At 43.1% G+C, this 20792-nt stretch overlaps 2 protein-coding genes across 2 annotated transcripts in view; one reads left to right on the plus strand and one right to left on the minus strand.

Moving 5' to 3' along the window:
- Window positions 1–1748: 1748 nt before the first annotated feature.
- GGCX (gamma-glutamyl carboxylase) lies at window positions 1749–14147 on the minus strand. Its single transcript, XM_007948891.2, has 15 exons — window positions 14105–14147; window positions 13561–13731; window positions 10707–10865; window positions 10229–10394; window positions 7788–7866; window positions 7231–7337; window positions 6215–6378; window positions 5614–5879; window positions 5316–5447; window positions 4088–4239; window positions 3526–3695; window positions 3215–3345; window positions 2733–2880; window positions 2380–2575; window positions 1749–1941 (listed from the first exon to the last, which is right to left on the minus strand). The coding sequence occupies exons 1-15, from the start codon at window positions 14145–14147 to the stop codon at window positions 1749–1751; spliced, it is 2277 nt and encodes a 758-aa protein (XP_007947082.1).
- Window positions 14148–14196: 49 nt separating this feature from the next.
- Window positions 14197–20792, plus strand: part of VAMP8 (vesicle associated membrane protein 8) — a 30172-nt gene continuing 23576 nt past the window's right edge. Inside the window, exon 1 of the mRNA XM_007948908.2 lies at window positions 14197–14361. Coding sequence (XP_007947099.1) covers window positions 14197–14361 — 165 coding nt within the window. The remainder of the gene's footprint in view (window positions 14362–20792) is intronic.

The following is a 20792-nucleotide window of genomic DNA, read 5'->3' on the forward strand; positions in this document are numbered from 1 at the left end:
ATAGCCTATGCAACAGGAATTAAAACTTTTCATCAGGTTGCCCTTGGCCACCTCAGTAGGGTGTCCTTACGGCAAGCCCAAACCTACACAACTCACATGGTGGCCTTGCTCTAGTTTATTCCTAATTAGATTACTAAGTGGAAGAAGACAAAAAGGTAGGGATGACATAAATAGCTTTGAGAAAAATTGCTAGAACTTGAAATTAGGAAAAAGTGAAAAGTCAAGGCTGATAACTCAGATGGCCTAGTCAGAAAAGTATAGAGTTGTCACTAATAAAAGAGAAGCAGATCTGAATTAGGTAAATTCTATTTAGAGCAGACAGTACTGTGGGATATCCAGATGGAGCTAATTAGATACATAGATCTAAGGATTCACAGAAGTATCACCAGAAACCATGGAAAGTGCTCTGGTGGCGTAGTGGGTAAGGCATTTGGCTGCTAACCAGGTCATCAGCAGTTAAAAGCCAGGCGCTCCACAGAAAGCTGAGGGGTGATCTACTTCTGTAAAGATTTACTGCTTCAGAAACCCAATGGAGGTCACTATCAGACTCAATGGCACTGAGAGAAACCATGGTGTAGATGTAATCATTCCGCTCTGAAAGGCAGCTGCCTAAGAAAGAACTCAAGGGAATTATTTAAAGAGAGATCTTTAAAAACTCATCATCTGTCACTCCTTTATCAAAGCACTAACTTTGTATTACTGCCAGTCTGCCAAAAGACCATAGTTCTGCAGCCAAAAAAATAAACCCATTAAGTCTATTCTGACTCATTGTGACCATATAGGGCAGAGCAGAACTGCCCCATAAGGTTTCCAAGGCTGTAATCTTTACAGAAAAAGACCACCACATCTAGCAGGGACCGTTTCTTGTATTACTATCTGCATTCCTGCTTCTTAGCCCAATGCCAGGCTTTTGGTAAATGTTCACTGAATGAGGAACTTGAATAACCCTTGCACATCCAAACCTACAGTGACTGCAAACAATCCTTAATCCTTCATCAAGTTGTTGCTTTACATCTTCTGCCAACTAAAGACTAGAATAATGCCTAATACTAAATTTATGTTTAGAGAAATACCAGTCATCTAATTTTCCTAATTAGTTTAACCTTGGTGGTGATGTTCTGACTATTCTCATAATTGTTAGTGGAAAACTTGGCTATATAGAGAACAGAAGCAGAAGAAGCCAGATAATAGTAAAGATAAAACTATGCTGTACTTTTAGAACCTGGTTACCATTATAATTGAGAAGATAAGTTTTAAATTGCATTAATTCAGAACTTACAATCAGTGATTCTGAAAATTACAAAAGGCAGGGCACAGGAACTTAGACTTGTTCAAACTATCTGAATTATCTCAGTCAAATAATATTACCTCAGAACCTCAGTTCTCCAACTATAAGATGGGGGTAATGGCTATTGGGATGAAATGTGGTAATGTTGGTGCAGTGCTCACAGTGCCTAGCATCTAGTGAGCACTGGAAAGTAGCTATTACTTTCACCATGGTACATTATATCTCTTTCACCAAGGGGCCAGTCATTTTAAACCTCTTACCCCTTTATCCTATAAGGACATTTTCACATTGTTTCTAACCTCATCTAAACTATCATTTCCAAATTAAAAAGAGCTATGGACAAGGGGGGAAAATGTGGAAAAAAAAAACCCAGGTAATTTTTCTGTATCAATGTCCACTGTATAAGTAATGGTCCTTTCACTGCTTACTCCTCTATCTGCAATCCAAGAATTGATCCCACTCAGAGCTCTAAGTGAACAGAGTCAGAGTTTGACTCAGGAAGATTAGGATTTGAAGAATCTGTGTGTGAATGACTCGACTCTTCAGCTGGCTCAAAGGGCCGCAAGTTTGCATAAGTCACCTCTTGGGCCAGCTGCTCCAGTGAAGGACGGCCGAGGGCCAGATTTCGAAGTGAGATACAGGTCATCAAGAAACTGTAAAAGAGGAAAAAGGCCACCCATTTCAAACTCTTACTTCAACATAGGAATTCCTGTCAAAGCTCTTAGGGAACACATGGTCCTAGCTCCTGTCACCCAAGCATATATGGGAATCTCCCCAGAGTGACCCTCCACATCCCAGGTGGGAAAGCACCCACATTCCTTTATAAAGTCTGGTAGAGGATTCCAAGGTAGCATAGGAATGACCCGTGAGAAGCTGGAGATAAGGTGAGGCAGAACAAGAGACAGCAGGCCATTAGACACAGGCCATTTATTCGTTCATTAATCAAGGAGAGAATGGTGAGGGAAAAAGAGACATCTAGTGCTCAACTATCTTCTCCTGGGGGAGAATCCCTAGTGTTACCCTCACAAAGAATGGTTACCCAGCTTGCAAACATGGGGTGGCAATGACAGGCATTTGTGGGTGAAACTTACCTACGGCGAAAGAGATAGAGCTTTCTTAACAAGAAGCGAAAAAGGCGCTCATGGAAAGGGGTATTTCGCCGGCGTTCAATCTCCTGGAGCCTCTGCTGGCGTCTAAGAAAGGTTTGAACTAGAGGTGTTGGCTCTGGGCCCCCTTTTACATCCCCCTCCAGTAGAGGTTGGAGCTCTGGAGGTAGAGGCCCTGTTTCTGTCCAGAAGACAGCAAAAAGAGGAATCACAAAGATGAATCATTCTCTTAGAATCCCCACCAGCTTCAAGTTCACTGACTAGTGGCTAGATCCTCATTCACAACCCTGACTTCTTGTAACCAGGGACTATAGCAACCTAAATCCTCACATACTCACCGCTTCCATTCTCTACCTTCTCCTTCAGTTCTTGCAGATGTGCCAGGTCTCGCTCCAAAGCAAGGTCCGTAGTGTTGACATAGATGTACATGTAGCAGGAAGGGCTGGATGACACGGTATAAACCTTGTGGTACTCACCAGCAGGCAACTGACAAGGGGGAAGGAATGGATCTTTTTCATTCTCTAACCTTTCCCAACCTAGCCTATAGACTCCCTAGTCTACTTTTCTTGGCATCTTTCTTCTCATTGTGTTTTGGAGGCTGAAGTAACCACCTCTGAAGAGCCCTAGGGGCCCTTGCCTTTTGAGCTCACACTGCACTACTGCTATGATAAAGCATTGTGAGTCTGTAATAAATGAATACTGCTCATCTAAAGTTTCTGCCGTTCTTTTTTTAAAGATGACGTCACAAGATAATTTTGGTCCAAGGTTCAAAAGTTGTTTTCAGCTAAACTTTCTACCATTCTTAATCCCAGAAAAATACCTGCATTTTTCCTCCCTCCCGAAGAGTCTGGTTCTTCTGTTCTGCCACCAGCTCCACAGTCACCTCCCCCTGCAGCAGCTGGATGCTAGTGTTGCCCAGGTCTTCACTCACAAAATTCTCCAGGTGCAGCCCTGCCAGGGGCAATAATGTTCACCATCCCACATCATCGCAGAGTGAATTCTCAGCCAGAACAGAGACATTACACCCACCCTATCACTACCTTTAGCATCCCCCCTCTGCCACATGCAGCATCCCTGGCCAGGGAAGCCAGGAGGAAAGACCGCAAAGCCTCTCCTCACTCCTCTCCATACCAGGGAAGTCTGCAATGAAGACCACCTCAGTGTGGTTGTCCAGACTGCTCTTGATCTCCTGTAACTTGGCTCTCCAGGGAGACAGATCCATTAAAAGTGGCTGCAGCCAGGATGTACGCCGGAAGGGAGACCAGTCGGCCTGCACAATGTCCACACGAGGGTCAAAAATCCTGAGGAAAGAAAACTATATTCTAAGGAGGCCACAGTTATTCACCCATGAGAACTTGAAGTTTTGTTCACACAGTTTCTGGGTGGAGGCAGTAAGGTTTCCAGGTAGAAGAAATGGCTTTATGTCAGCACATTATTGCCAGTCCAGGGCAGAGAGAGAGATTTTGGAGCACTGGGAAGAATGGGGTTAGTGGCAACACAGAAGGAATCCGGTTAAGTCTAAAAGAACAAGTCAGTGAACTTTTCTTCTATGTGATAGTGCCCCCTGCTGGAAGCAATCAGCTATGCCCACAACCAAATCAACAGGGACATGCACCAGATGGGAGAGCCTCTCAAGCAAGACAACACTGGGGAGCATGGGCTGTTCTCTCCCTTTTCTGCTCCCATTGCCCACCTCTGCTGGAAGCGGTCATTGATGGAGACCCAAATATCAAAGTAGATCTGGGGCTCAGTGACATTGTACTTGGGAAGCAGGAGGCTCAGGCAAGTGGCATATTGCTTCAGCATGTCTGCATGATCCTTCCATCGCCGACTCTGTGTGAACACCTGCCCCAAACCCACACATTAGTCCCACCTCATGGTTATCAACTTCCTGGACAGGTCATGCACTGTCAGTGGCACATTGATCCCTACCTGCTGCTCACTTTGGCCAAAAGAAAATAAAACTTGCCTTTGGGGAATGCATTTTTCACTACTGGACTAGTGGTACTTACCTTTCTTAACTCTTTGTTATTATTTTTATTTTTTGCGGTAAAATATATATGCCATACAATTTTTTAACCATTTTTAAGTATAGAATTCAGTAGCATTGATTACATTCACAACGTTGTGCAACGTTCACCATTATTTACTTCCAAAATTTCCATGAACCCAAACAGAAACTCTGTATAACTCCCCACTCCCCACTACTCCCAGGCCCTGGTTACCTCTAATCTACTGTCTCTATACATTTGACTATTCTAGATGTCTCATGTAAGTGAAATCATACATTTGTCCTTTTGTTTCTGACTTATTTCCTGCAGTATAATGTTTTCAGTGTTCTATGTTGTAGCATGCATCAGAACTTCATTCCTTTCTATGGCTGATTAATATTTCACTATACGGATATACTACTACTTTTTGTGTATTTATACATCTGTTGAATGACATTTGGCTTGTTTCCATCTTTTGGCTATCATAAGTAATGCTGCTGTTACCCTTTCTAAATCTTAATGGCAGAATCTCAATTCAAGAATGTGAGTGACATTGCCCTATCTTAATCCACACAAAAGAAAGCTCACCCTGGCTGCTGAGAAAGAGCAAAACAGATCCATATTTGTTTTGCTTTATAGTGTATATAGGAGCTCTGATGGTATAGTGCTTAAAGCATTCAGCTGCTAACCGAAAGGTTGACAGGCTGAACCCATCAGCTGCTCCACGAGAGAAAAATGAAGCAGTCTGCTTCCATTAAGATTTACAGCCTTGAAAACCTTATAGAGCAGTTCTATTCTATCCTATAGGGTGGCTATGAGTTGGAATCAACTCAATGACAGTGGGTTAGTTCGTGGTGTGTGTAGGACCAACCCAGACCAATCTACAGGGGGCTCTGAAAATCAATAAATTGTCAGCATCAGATGTCTCACCCCAGGGTTAAGGTACCCCAGTTCTCCAGTGCGGCCATCACGGTAGGTGATCTTCACATGTTGGTGGGAGCGGGAATGTACCATCATGTCCCAGGAATAGCCATAAAGCCCATTTGTCCAGTTGTTATAGCCCTGAAAAGGCAGAGCAGAGAGGAATCAGCTTAAAGCACAATTCTCACATGAACTCCATCCTCTACCAAGACAAGACTACAAAACCAGGCCCATTCTCTCCCTACTATAGTCACCTCTGCCACTTACGAAGCCCAGCCTCTGCCACACGTTCCCAGCCCACACGCACCTGAGTGAGAAAATGGGAATAGGGCAGGAAGAGCTGCTCCAGGAGGTAGAGCAGGGTGAAGGCAGCTCCTAGCTGATGCCGCAGCCCTGGCTTCTGACTCCCCTTGGCCCGGCTCCTCTTGTACACACAGGAAGCACTGGGCTGAGGGGCAGCCTTGAGGGGCAGGAGCTCTTGCAGCCTTTTTGGACAGCGGGATACCAGCTTCCGAGGCCATTCAGGGGAGCAAAAGAGAGGGCTGCTGGCCAGCATGACATAGGAAAACATACCTAGGAAAACAGAGAGACAATAAGCACTTCAGAAGCCCAGTTGGACAGAACAAAGGTAACTCCTTCAACCCCCTCCCTTAGGAAGCCTCTGTGAGGGGTTCCATTTAAAATGAAAGTTCTTAACTATAAGGTTCTTGTACTTCCCAGAGATCCCTTACATACTAAGTCCAGAAGCCCTACTCCTTTCATCCCTATTTAAGGCCATCTGATAGTGACTGTACTTGGTTCAATTTAGCTCCTGCTCTAGCACATCTTCCATTCCCCAACAGTGCCTCTGGCTAGTCCCTCCCTGCAAACCTGCGGTTCCTATTTCCTACCTGACTATAGGTACTGACCAATGCTGAAGAGCTGGGAATTCATGCAGTGGAAATAAGACACGAAGAGAAGGCCAACAGGTCTTGAGGCATCAAAGAAGAGCAGGAAGCCAGCTGAGAGGTCGAGCAGTAGCCCACACCAATGTACCACCAGTAGGCTAGTCATCTCCTCAGACAACACTAGTCTGCAGACACATGGGACAAAGGGTAGGTACCACTGGAGAACTCAGCAGCATTCACAGCAATTCATGGCAAAATTTACCTCTGTTACCTTGTCCTTGTCAAAGGATCCACCCCAGAGGGTGGTGGGTAGAAAAACTCCTAAGGTATCTATCCACCCTATAGTAGAATTTTCCAACCCCCTTTCATTTTCACATGTGTCTACATTTCTCCAGCTTATGCAATAAGCAAGGGCAGATCTTCAAGGACAAAATTTGATTAAGAAATGTGGGTGTGGCAAGGGTCAGAGTCCTCATGGAGATGAGTGAGGACAAACTCTAACAGGATGGCTTGGCTAACATAATATGAAGGAACTTGGAAATAACAGGAAAAGGGAAAAAGAACAATATGAAACAAGAGGAAAGAAGAGAGTAGGGAGAGAAAACAGGAGAGGAAAACCTCTCTTGTGTAAAGGGTTGGCAATAATGGTTCTATCAGAGCAGGAACACTGACTCTGCCCATCTTCTCAGCTCAATGGCTGAGGAACCCTAATGAGAGGCTTAGGCGGCAACCCAAGGACACAGACACCACCCACTGCAACTGCTGGGGGCCCTGACTCATTCATCAACTCCCCACTGTGGCTCTTTCCTTTCTTTCCTTCTTTTCCCTTCTCTCCTACCAATATTATAGTCTCCCAGAGGCAAGTAGAATTCTATCATTGACCCTGCTTCTGCTGAACAGGAAGGTGAAGAGTAGGCAGAGGAAAGTATGTAGGAAATGCAAAGTAGGAATAGCAGCCATTCCTGCAGACCTAAGGGGGACAAGGCACCAGCTCTGTACACATGCCTCAGCGAGCCTCTGCCCTGACTGCTACTCACTTGAAAGGACTGAAGAGCCAGTGCCGGGACAGGTAGTCCATGGAATAACCTTCAACCCAGTCTGCATCCAGTTTTTTCACACCCGCAATGAAGTACACAATGAAGATCTAAAAATACAAAATGAAAATTGAATGTTCAAACAAAAAAGAACCTTGTTTTCTACAAGCAGTCAAGAATAAAGTGAGTTCTGATCTCTGTCCAGGGCCCAAGGAAATGGAGATCCATTCCTCTATTCATTCATTTCAGATATTCACCCATTCAACAAGTGGTGTGTGCTGACATCCTACCAACACCAGGCACCAGAGCAAAAATTATGAACCACAGATGTGATCCCTTCTCTTATGAGGACTCTACTTTAACAGGGACACAGCTGCATCCTTTCCATGACAAGGTGAGAGAACTCAGAGATTAAGAAACTGGGAAAAATGGAAAAGCCTAGCTTTCCAGCAAAAAGGAAAAAAGAAGATCCAGGGAGATGGAGAGAGTTCATTGTGGCAGTGTGATGGCCATGTGACATGATTGTCAATGAGCACCTCCCTCTTTATAAAACCCCATACCTGGCCACGGAGCACTGCATAGTTCCAAAGGGGCACCTGGGCATTCCTCTTCTGAGCACTCAGCAAACCATCCATAGACCTACATCGAGAAACGTAAGGAGCTTCATGTCCATCTTTCTTTTGAAATGTGGTAAACCTATGTATCCCAGGAACACTTCCCATATCCTCCCTGGTTCTCTGGGCTATTTTGAGGTCCTTTAGAATTATATGAGCAAATCGTAACAGTGATTACTGTAAGCTGTAAGAGAAATACAACTAGGAAGTTGTAACAACAAAAAGTTCAATGTTTACCATTAGTCAGCTAGCAGATGGGTTTGTCCTAATGAATCAAATCACGAAAAAGACAATGTTAGATGCGTAAAGAAGAGAACAAATTTAAGGGAGTGTTTGAGAAGCTAAAGATATGTATAAATATACATATAGTGCATTATTTAAAAAATAATAATTCAAAACACTCAACAGCAGAATGTACAGCACAAAATGACATTTTATTGACCTGGATGCCAGGATCCAACACCAGAGGGCACCTGCTAAACAACTTGTCCTGAAAGACAACTGATAAACCCAGGCTAGGGAGACCACATGCATTTTGGGGAGGCAGAAGCAAAGCAGGTTTTCAAAAAGACAATCAGTAAGCAGAGCAGTTGGGCAAGGAGGCAGCTTATACTTGTGGTCAAGAGTACGAGATTTTTCAGTTAAGGAGACCTGAAGCCTCACTTCTATCCTTTACCTGCTATGTCATCTTAAGCAAATCTTTTACTTCTCTAAGCCTTCTACAAAATGGGAAGAGCACTATGGACCTCATGGGAGTGTACTAAGGAAAAATTTTAAAGTGTTTACTATAGTGCCTGGTGGGTAGAAAGCCCTCTGTAAGTACAGGCTTTTTTTTTTTTTTTTTTTCCCAGTTGTGTAAAGTCATAGAAATGGAACTTTTCTGTATATTCTGTTAAGAACAAGGCTTTGAACCAGTTCATTCCGGTTCAATCCCCAAGTGAGAATTGTATTTCCACCACAAATATCCTGAATCAGAGTCTGCATTTTAACATGATCCCCAGGCAATTCTTATAGCTGTATATATATATCACCTAGGGATCTTGCTACATTTACCTCTGGGTGGGAATGTAAATTCTCAGCAGAGAGCTGAACTAGAATGAACCAGTTCAACACCCTGGTCAACACTGCCTCTTAATTCCCTATGATCGGAGCTGGCCATTCTGAATGAGTTTAAAGGTTCACAAAAGGGGTATCTGTATGGGTGTATTAATGCACAGGATATCTGGTGGTGCAGAGATTAAGAGCACAGCTGCTAACTGAAAGGTTAGCAGTTTGAATCCACCAGCTGCTCCATGGAAGAAAGATGTGGCAGTTTCCTTCAGTAAAGATTTACAGCGTTGGATTTCCATGAGGTAATTCTACTCTGTACTAGAGGGTCACTATGAATTGGAATCGACTCCATGGCAATAGCTTTCGTTTTTTGGGGGCGGTATTAACGAGTAAAACTTAATTAAGACATAAATCTCTAACAAATTCAATGTTTGAGAATTTTTCCTATGTATATCTTACTGACAAGTCATATTTGCTTTTCATTTTTTGTTCACCCCAGACATTTTTATTGTGCCCTTTCCAATCATTCCCTACCCCACCTCATATTTGCTTTGCATTTAACAATGGGGAGAATCCTTAAAAATCACCTGACCTACCACCTTGTCTCTAAATCCCTTCACCACCTCTGCTTAGAGTTGGTCATCTAAGCCAGAGACAGGAGCAAACAGGAGGAGAGCAAACAGGAGAGGCTATCTTCTTCCCAGGACAGCATTGCTGAGCCGCTCCCATGGGCCCTCCCCTCTCATGATCTCTGCCTCATAACAACTTCTATTCTTGATTCTAATTCTACCCTTGGTAGCATAGTGCCTAAAGGCACTTGACTGATAATCAGAAGGCTGGCGGTTCAATCCCATCAGCCACTCCTCAGAAGGAAGGTTGGACAATCTACTTCTGTAGTGATACTGCTTCAGAAACCCAAGGAGGGGTTGCTATGAGTCAGGGCCAACTCAACAGCACATAACAACAACAACTCTACCCTTCTGGGCTCATACAGAGAAAGTATGCATATCTCAGCTAAGTGTGGCTTAAGTCTTCATTTGTCTCTAAGAGAGTTACAGGAAGTAAACAGATAGATCAATGTACCTGGGGAGATATGGAAAGAATGAAGGACTGGGAATGGAGCCATTTTGTATTTTGTTATGCCAAGTGCTCTTACCTGGCTGTCCCCTTCCCACCTCCCAAATCCAGCCAAATTAAAGTGTGACTATGTAACCAAAAGTAGTAAAGCATTGTTGAAAATATGTTTGCTGGGCAAATTCAAGGACCTCACTGGGTCCCTGTCTCTGATAACCATCCTGACCCAGCCAACCCTCCCTTCTGTCCCCCCAGAGTCATACCAGTAGCGGTTTGCATCCATGAACGTCAGCTGAAAGGCCAACAAACCATACAGATAGGAGTGGTTGTTCCATGACGTCTTGTCCAGGAGAAACACATACCAGTATGGCAGCAGGAACAACACACAGCTTATCCGGTAGCACAAGCCCAGCATCATGCCCAGTGCCCCTGGGATTTGTGGGGGAGAGGATTAAGAGGTCAAGGGGTCACCACAGGCCCAGATTCCCTAGAGCATGCTACGGGTGGGATTTAAAAATGTCACCAGGCATTTTATAATCAGCTAAAACCAAATGAAAATTAAGTATTATTTTAAAAAGAAGAGTTATGGGGCCACAGCTCAGACAGCACATAGCATTAAGATCCACAGGAGACAAAGTGAAATAAGGAGCCTAAGACCTTGGTCATTCACCAGCATGCTCTGTATTTCTCTGTTTCAGGTAGACTAGTCAAGATTCCCTTCTTTCCCACAGTTCCCCTTACCCAGAAACATGATGGTGTAGACAAGATACATCCAGTCAAGTGGCAATGGGCGCAGGGCATCCAGTAATGGGAAGCGGCACACATCCAGCCCGTCCAAATATCTGCGGTCCAGGGAGCTAAGCCCTCGCTCCTGGGGAATGTCCAGTACCATCAACAGCCCTGAGAAGGCAGTGAGGGGAGGGGCCTGTTAGGCCTCAGCTAAGGAAGCAGTGCAATACAGTAGAGGACACCCACCAGCAGGGTCAGACTTCTTTTCTAACCCTGACTCTGCCATTTATTCATTCATTCAACAGTAATTACTGAATGCCTGCCCTGATCTAAGCATTATACCAGTAGTGTGATCTCAGACAGCTATTGCACCCACTTAGCCAATCCCACAGGTATGAAAGGGGATCATAAAATTTCATAGGGATACAATAAGGACTGAATGAGAGAAATGTTCTAAATGCTATAAAAACTGCTAGGGTTTCAATAGTTATATTTATACAGGTCTGTTTTACTGAGCTACAGAAAGTGCTCTTGGATGCTTCTCAACCTATTTTGCTTACTGGCACACTCAGAAAACTACTATATGGACAAACACACTGTGGTAAACACAAAAGGCTACCAGGTCAGGAAGCCAGCTCCAGTTAAGGCAGTGTTTCTCAATCTCAGGACTATTTATATTTTAGGCCATAGACAATTCTTTGTTAAGGAGCCCAAGTAGCACAGTGGTTAAGCTTTCAGCTGCTAACCAAAAGGTTTGTGATTTGAGTCCACCAGCAACTCTACCCACCAGCCACTCCTCGGAAGGAAGGTGGGGCAATCTACTTCCATAGTGATACTGCCTCAGAAACCCAAGGAGGGGTCACTATGAGTCAGGTCTGACTCGATGGCACATAACAACAGCAGCAGCAGCAACTCTACAGGAGAAAAGACCTGGTGATCTGCTCTCTCGTAAAGATCACAGTCTAGGAGAACCTATGGGGCAGTTCTACTCTGTCCTATAGGGTCGTTATGAGTTGGACGATGGTAACCAGTAATTCTTTGTTGGGAGAGGTTATCCTTTGCATTATGGGAAGTTTAGCACAATTCCTGCCCCTACATAAAAGACAATGGCTGCCTTACTCCCAGTTGTTACAACTAAAAATGTCTCCACACAATGTCAAATGCCTCTAGAAACAAAATTGTACCCAGTTTAAAACCACTGGGGGCAAAGTGATTAATATCTCAGTACATCTGTAACCCATTCCAAGCACACATGCTGTGGTCTATGAGCTAGGACGCTCCTGATTAGGGAATCACAGTCAAAATGTCTGGCCCACAGCTACCCAGAGGGACCGAGTAGTTGATCCTGCGGGCTTGGGACCATAGTTGCAGGGGACATCAAACTCAATTGGCATAACATACTATACAAAACATTGTTCCACCTACTACTTTGGCGAGTAGCGACTGGGACCTTAAAAGCTAGGAAGCTGCCATCTAGATGCAACAACGGGTCTCTCCTCGTCAAGAAGAAAGAAGAAAACCAAAATTAATGGAAACAATCAGTCCTAGCGACTGGTACACCATCCGATCTGCAACCTATACAACTATGAGACCAGAAGAACTAGATGGTGCCCAGCTACCACTGCCATCCACTTGGAAGGGATGTAGGAGATCCTGCATAAAGAGGGAGAACAATGTGGTACAAAACTCAAAATCATTTGGAGGCAAAAAAAAAAAAAAAAGAAGAAGAGGGTGGGGACCAGGTTTGCTGGTCCAATAGAGCCTGGTGTAACCACTGAGACTATGGCCCCTAGCTGCCCTTCAGGTCTGGAATTGAACCCACAACTGTGGTTTCCAGCCAAACAAAGTACAGGCATGTGAGTTAAACATTTACCTCAAGTAGACACATGCCCTGGAGAGAACAATCATGGGAGAAGGAAGGGCTGCTTATGCACAGGGAGATAGCTCAGGGTGCAGAAGAGTATGAAGGGATGGACACTGGGAGGAGGTAACTATGGGGAGGAAGTGGGAGGGGAGCTGCTGCATTGTAAATTTTGGTCAATGACATGAGACAAAGTATATGTGAACTGCTGTATGAAAAGTGAATTTACTCTGTAAATCTTCACCCAAATCCTAAAAAAAAAAAAAGTCTGGCCCATCATCCCACCAGTTCCTCTAAAGTGCTTACCATAGTTCCCAGGTAAACTTCATGGTACAAGCACAATGGGACCCTGTTATTCCACCTCTAGATTTCCTACAGCCTCAGATCAAAGCATTTCTGCCCATCAAAACCTAATAGGAGACAGAGTGCATGGGAGGGAAGGACACAGGGAAGAGGTAACTACAGCAAGGAAGTGGGAAGAGAGCTGCTACATTGTGGGCAATTGCAGTTAATGTCATAAAACAAAATATATATGAACTGCTGTACCGAAATGAATTTACCCTGTAAACTTTCACCCCAATCACAATAATAATTTGAAAAAAAAAAAAAAAAAAAAGATTAAGCCTTGGAAATCCTATGGGGCAGTTCTACTGTGTCCTATAGGATCACTGTCAGTTGGAATAGACTTGACGACAATGGATTTGGTTCTAACGTAGTGAACCAGCCATGGCATAGATCTTTCTAAAACCTCCTTGACAAATGGTTCTGTCTGTTACTTTGCAATATTAGCTGGTGATACACTTTTTCTCTTTGAAAAAAAAAACCCTAATAGGAGACAAAACTGGGTTGGATCCTAAATTCTACAAGGACCTTTTGCATTATATCAGTATCTTCAGTTTTGAAGAAAAGAGAGGTAAATCCACTAAGTAACCAAAAAACGGACAAGGAACTACTGTCAATCTCTCACCTCCAACTAAACTAGTCCCTCCCAGAAACTGGACTCACCAAAGAGAAAACGGAAGACGGCCAGGCTTGCAGGATCAGTTGGTCGATTCAGCAGGGTCACCAGCCTTCTCCAGCTGGACAAATCTGTCCACTCAAAACCCAAGAGTTTCCCCATTCGGCTGCCCTGCCTAGGCTCTGAGGTTTGTCCAGCCTTTTCTTTCTGTACTTTATCTGCAACCAATAAATGGGGAACAAGTTTGTATGTCTGCGTGTGTGAGGCGGGGGAGTGGGGGAGGAGTGCTTAAAGTCACAAAAATCAGCCCTTTCAGTCTCGGCTTCTGCTACCTGGGCCCTTCTGCCTCCCAGGCTATCAGAAATATCCCTGCAGTGCGACCCCTCTCGCAGAACCTCTCAATCAATGCTCCAGAACCCTTCTCGGACTGCAGTCGCCCAAACTTAAAGCGCCCCTGAATGTCATCATCACCCCAAAGCCTCCTCTCAATAAAGACCATCTTCACCACTAGATCCCACAAGGCAATCCTTCTGTCCCCGCCGCTGAAAACAGCACCTCTTTCTCACGCCAAGGGTGCAGTTCTGAGCCTACCTGAGCCAGGCAGCGCCCGCGCGGACCGGACGGACACTGCCATGACCCGTGGGGACAGGTAGGCGACAGCAGCAGCGTCAAGCCTGCGGGAGATGCTGGAGGTCGCTCCTACAGGCCCCGCCTCCCCGACACGTCTGCACACTCGCGGCCGGCCGGAAAGCGCAGACACTGTCGTGAAGGTCCCCAGCTGCGATGCTGGACTCCGTACTTCGCGGCAGGGGTTTGAGCCCGGAGCTTTGGAGTGGGACAGCGCGGAGGTGTGGTCGGGCTTCGCCTTACCCAGGAGGGGCAAGAATGCTTCCAGACTCGGTTTTCAAGCAGTGCACAACGCATCTCATGCTTGGGCCCTTCAGAAGAATGTCTGCTCTTTGGACCCTAGGATGACCCGGGGTCTCCTCCAACTTCTTTGGGTCCCTCCGGGTCATTAGGCTTCTCTAGGTTATAGTGACCTTGATGTTAGGGTTCGTTTCGGCGGCAAATATCAGACTCTAACCCAGAGATGATGACCGCAGAGTTGAGGAAGTTCCTGGAAAGGCTGCTGTGGCCTAGAACAAGTGCGCGAATCTCTTCATTCTCTGTTCCTGTATCTCCAGAGAACCTGAGATTTGAAAACAGCGGGGGAAACAGGAACAACGTAACTGCAGAGGGATTGCAGAGAAGGCAGTGTGAGTAGAAGGTGATCTATCAGGGAAGTTTCTTGGAGAGCTCAGTATTGAACAAAACTGTAATTAATACCCAATTCTTTGTACTGGGATTGGTCGGCAGGAAAAGAAGAAAGCGTCCTAGAGCAGCAGTTCTCAAACTTTTAGATTTTAGGACTACTTTAGGTAGATAGATAGCTGCCTTGGAATCTACTTTGACTCATGACAACCTTATGAAAAACAGAATGAAATGTTAGCGTCATCGTTGGGGTTATTGTGTCAGTCTGTCTCGCCTGACAGTCTCCCCTGCCTTCACTGGCCCTCGTCCTCATCAAACATGATGTCCACCTTCTGCGATTGATCCCACGTGATGACATGTCCAAAGCAAACAAGTAGGAGAATGTTCTGTTGTGATCCGTAAGGTTTCATTGGCTAATATTGAGAATATCACCAGGACTTTCCTCCTAGTCTTTCTTTGCATGGAATCTCCACTGAACCCTGTCAACCATAGTGCCCCTACTGATACTTGATATACTAGTGGCACAGCTTCTAGCATCACAGCAACACACAAGCCACAGTATGATAAACTGACAGATGGATAGTGGTTAGGACCTGGATCTCTATACACTACCAGAAATTGTTGAGGACCCTAAAGAGCTTTTGCTTATGTGAGTTATATCTTTCAAACTTACAATGTTAGAAATTTACACCAACCTGATGGTGTAGTGCCTAAGGCATTTGACTGCTAACCAGAAGGCTGGCAATTCAAATCCACCAGCCACTCCTCTGAAGGAAGATTGGGCAATCTACTTCTGTAGATTGTAGAGATATTGTTGCTGTTGTTGTTATGTGCCATCGAGTCGGACCCGACTCATAGAGAACCCTCCTTGGGTTTCCAAGGTGGTATCACTACAGAAGTAGATTGCCCAACCTTCCTTCCAAGGAGTGGCTGGTGGGTTTGTACTGCCTTGGAAACCCAAGAAGGGGTTGCTATGAGTTGGACTCAACTCCATGGTAGTGAGGTGTTTTTTTTTTTTTTTTTTAACTAAGAAATACAATAATAAGCCTATTATATATTTATATAAATTGCATTTTAATGAAAAATATATTTTTCACAAAAAAGTGAGATAAGTGGTATTGTTTTACATACAAATCTCTGTAATGTCTGGTTTAATTGAAGACATTGAAGAATATATATCAGTTGTGAAATGATGTTGATTGAAGGAAATTTGGCCTCGTAGATATTTAGCTGAAAAGGAAGAAGCCCTTTAATAGTCTTTTCAGATAATTGAGGATATTTTTCTTTTCTACCACACCTAAATGGTACAAGTGATAGTTTTTTTTTTAATGCATTTTAATTGAAATATAATTTACAGTGAAATACACGGAACTAATGTGACATGAGTCAATGCATTTTTTTTTTCTTTTTTTATTTCTTTTGCAGTATTCCCTCCCCTTCCCTCCCACCCCTGGTAACCAACAAAGTTCCCTTCCATATATAAACCTTTCCTTGACTTTCAACAATAATGAACTAATACTATGTTTGTTCTTCTTTGATCAACTGATTTCACTCAGCGTAATGTCCTTCAAGTTCATCCACATTATGTGGTGTTTGGCAGATTCTACATTATTCTTTACTGTTGTGTAGTATTCCATTGTGTGTATGTATCATAGTTTGGTTATCCATTCTTCTGTTGATGTGCACATAGTTGTTTCATCTTTTTGCTATTGTAAACAGAGCTGCAATGAACATAGATGTGCATATATCTGTTCTTGTCTTGGCTCTCACTTCTATAGGATATATACTTAGTAAGTGATTGCTGGGCCAAATGGTATTTCTAATTCCAGCTTTTTAAGGAATTGCCATACTGTTTTCCACAGTGGTTGTATCGTTTTACAGTCCCACCAACAGTGTACGAGAGTCCCAATCTCTCCACATCCCCCCCAGCATCCACCATCTTCTGTCTTGTTGAACTTTGCCATTAGTGCTGGGGTGAGATGGTATCTCATTGTTTTGATTTGCATCTCTCTGATGGCTAATGATCATGAGCATTCCTTCATGTATTTGATGTCCACCTGACTATCCACCTGAAGTGTCCATTCATGTCTTCTGCCCATTTTTAAATTGGATTGTTAATCTTTTTGTTGTTGAGGTGTTGGAGTTTTCTATAAGTTTTAGAGATAAATTTCTTGTCAGATATGTAATTATTGACAAGTATGAATTTGTTGCTGCCATTTTGTTATATATTTTTTGTGGTGTTGATTTCTTTGTTCCATATAATTTTCTATGCTGAGCTTGTTTTGTTTATGAATCATGTTATCACTTCCTTCGTTGCTATTGTTTTAGCATTTGCTGAATATTCGTACTGGTCCTTTTTTTTATTTTGATGTGAAGGTTTATCATTTTTCTTTGAGATTACCCTGTGATTTATAATTTCTTCCCAAGTTTAGAACAGTCTGTTCTATCTTGTAGTTGTCTTGACTTTCCTACCATTTAGAAGTTCTGTAACAACACAGTTTTTTCTATCTTTTTGGTTTGTAGTTGTCTTCATTTGTCAATTGATGTCTTTGGTTCCCTGTTTATAATCTTGTAGACTTATTTACTTTGGAAACTTCTATAATTGGGTTGGTTTCTGGGTTATGTCATCATGTGTGTTTGTTAATGGTCAATTATTGTTTGCTGTTGTTGGTTCTCTGTCCAAAGGACTCCCTTTAGCATCTCTTGTAAGGTTGGTCTGGTTTTAACAAACTCCCTCAATTTCTGCTTATCTGTAAATGTCCTAATTTCACCATCATATTTGAGGGACAGTTTTGCCAGGTATATAATTCTTGGTTGGAAATTTTTTTCTTTCAGGGTTTCATATATACCATCCCATTGTCTTCTCACATGCATGGTTTCTGAAGAAAAATCCAAGCTTATTCTTATTGGTTGCCCCTTGTAGGTAACTTTTCATTTTTGCCATGCTGCTTTTAGGATTCTTTCTTTGTCTTTGGTTTTGGTGAGTTTGATGATGATATGCCTTGGTGATTTTCTTTTGGGGTCTATCCTGTTTGGGGTTCATTGGACTTTTTGAATGGATATATTCTCATCTTTCATCATACCAGGGAAATTCTCTTCCAACAAATCTTTGACAATTTTTTCTGTGGTTTTATTTTTCTCTTCCTGTTCTGGAATTCCAGTGACACGTAATTATTCTTTTTGATGGTATCCCACATGAACCTTAGGCTTTCTTCATTTTGTTTTGATCTTTTTTCTGATTGATCCCTTTCCAAAGAAGTATTGAGGTATTTGCCTTCAATCTCACTAATTATGTCTTCCATTGATTCAATTTTACTCTTTTGCTTGTGCATTGTATTATCTATTTCTGAAAATTTATTATTAATCTTCTGGATTTCTTTCTGTCAATTTTGTATCATTTCTAATTTTTCATTTATTTTGCCATTTTGTTCTTGTATTGTCTTTCTTCTGTATCTGTGTTAATTAATTCACCTTTTCTATGTTGAAGAGGGTCTGTGCAGTCCTTCTGCCTATTCCGCCATCTTTCCAGAACTCTTTTTTTATTGTCTTTCTAAATCATTCACTCCCCGGAAGGAAGGTTGGGCAATCCTACTTCCGTAGTGATACTGCCTTGGAAACCCAAGGAGGGGTTGCTATGAGTCAGGGCCGACTCGATGGCAAATAACAACAACAACAAAATCATTCTAGGGTTTTCTATGTTTTCCTCAATTTTGTCAGTGTTTTCGTTGATCTATCTCTCAATCCATTGAAGGTATCTAAATTTATTTAAATTCTTTTGAATTCCTTATCAGGGAGTTCCAGTGCTGTGTCTTCCTTGGGGATGTGTTTTGGGTCTGTATCCTGGTCCCTTGTTTCTCCTGCTTTATCTTGCTTCTTTTTGTGTACTGTGATGCTCTGTAGTCTCCAAGGCATTTTGATGTTTTTTTGTTTATATTTAATTGGTGATTGTATGTTGGAGTGACTTGCCCACGATTTTCGTTTCCTTTGTTTTTTTTTATGTTAGCTATGTAAGCAGGGTACTGTGCTGTGCTCCTCTATTCACTAGTTGGCAGCACTTAAACACTCACCACCTGTCTCCTTTCCCGTTGCCTGCCTCCCATATGTCCCTGCCGTTCTTGGAAAATGAAGCCTATTCTTAGGTCCCTGGAATCCGAATGAGAATGCTGTCACTTTAAAATCCAAAATGGCTGCTGCTTGTAAACTTTCAAAATGGCTGAGCCCTTGGTCACTTTAAATATCCAAAATGGCCACCACATGTAAACAATGAAAATGGCTGCACTCTCCAGACAGCCAAAAGTCCACAGCTCAGGTTGTCTCCCTCCTTGCTGTTTCCCTTCCTAGTCATAGGCCACGAGTGCAGTCATCCCTGCAGCTCTTGGTGACCAGGGCTGATCTTTAGGTCAGTTCTTAGGTCCCAGCACCACTTGGAAATATTCAGGCTGTCGGTCCTATCAGAGTAGCTGACAATCCATTGCTCCAACTGTCTCCATACTCACTGTTTTCGTTCAGGTTTTTCCACTAGTTGGTGCCTTATCCACTTCTGTATATTTCCTTTCAAAGCTCAGGGCTCCAGGATTATCTTCTGTATCTCTGTCAATTGGTTTCTCCAAGTGATAGTTTTTTAAAGGTTAATGGCAATGTGGAATTTAAAGCCACATTAATGAACTTCATGCTCTATTACATTATAGTCATTGGCTTATCTTGCACTTTGAATGGATTCTTAATTGTACATGATTTTGTGAAGTCATACATAGATAGGGTCATTTGGAAAGCATTGGTTCACTGAGTTATGCAGACCCTCCAAATGTTGACATATTTCATTATTTGTTATCAAAACACTAAAACTTTTTTTTTTTATTGTGATTTGGGTGAAAATTTACAGAACAAATTCACTTTCCATACAGCAGATCACATATACTTTGTCTCATGACATTGACCACAATTCATCACAATGCAACAGCTCCCCTCCCACTTCCTCCTGACAGTCACCTCTTCCCTGTGTCCATCCCTCCATGCACCCCTGCCCCCTGAGCTGTCTCCCTGTGCATAAACAGCCCTTCTTTCTCCCATGATTGTTCTCTCCAAGGAGTATATTTACCTCAGGTAAATGTTCAACTCCTGTGCCTATCTTTTGCTTGGCTGGAAACCACAGATGTGAGTTCAATTCCAGACCTGAAGGGCAGGTAGGGGCCACAGTCTCAGTGGTTCCAACAGGCTCTATTGGACCAGCAAACCTGGTCCCTTTTTTTTTTTTTTTTTTTTCCCCAAATGCTTTTGGGTTTTGTTCCACATTGTTCTCCCTCTCTATCCAGGGTCTCCTACCTAGGTCCCCCTCCAAGTGGTTGACATTGGTAGCTGGGCACCATCTAGTTCTTCTAGTCTCATAGTTGTATAGGCTGTGGATTGCGTGGTGTACCAGTCGCTAGGATTAATTCTTTCCATGAATCTTTGGTGTTCTTCGTTCTTCTTTGCTCTGGACAAGGAGAGAGCCATCGTTGCATCTAGATGGCAGCTTGCAAGCTTTTAAGATCCCAGTTGCTACTTGCCAAAGTAGGAGGTGGAACAATGTTCTGTGTAGTATGTTATGCCAATTGAACTTGATGTCCCCTGTGACTATAGTCCCGAGCCCACAGGTTCAACTACTCAGTCCCTCTTTGTAGCTGGCTGTGACCAAGAAGTGACTACAACCTTGTCCCTTGTCAGCTCTACTATACACTTGGGAAACACTAAAACTTTTTACTATCGCCTCTGATATCAAGAAGCTATCATGCTCACAGGGACTAGTGCAAGTTTTCCAAAATTCTTATTTTCATTTGAAAACCCAAATTTGATCACTAACAACTATTACTGTGGTTTTCCTTGAAGAAAAGCCGATCTCAAACCTTTCATTTTTGAGTAAATATGTAACAGTGTGTCAGATGTTCAAGTACAATGGTATTTAGGAGGAAAAAAAGCAAAAACAAAGAGTAGTTCAGCTACCAGGTTAATTGCACAGGTGCTTTTTCTTGGAACAGCCATGACACAACCA

The sequence above is a fragment of the Orycteropus afer genome, unplaced genomic scaffold (assembly GCF_000298275.1).
Source record: "Orycteropus afer afer isolate SDZICR_OR568_19922 unplaced genomic scaffold, OryAfe1.0 scaffold00231, whole genome shotgun sequence".
Lineage (NCBI taxonomy): Eukaryota > Metazoa > Chordata > Mammalia > Tubulidentata > Orycteropodidae > Orycteropus > Orycteropus afer.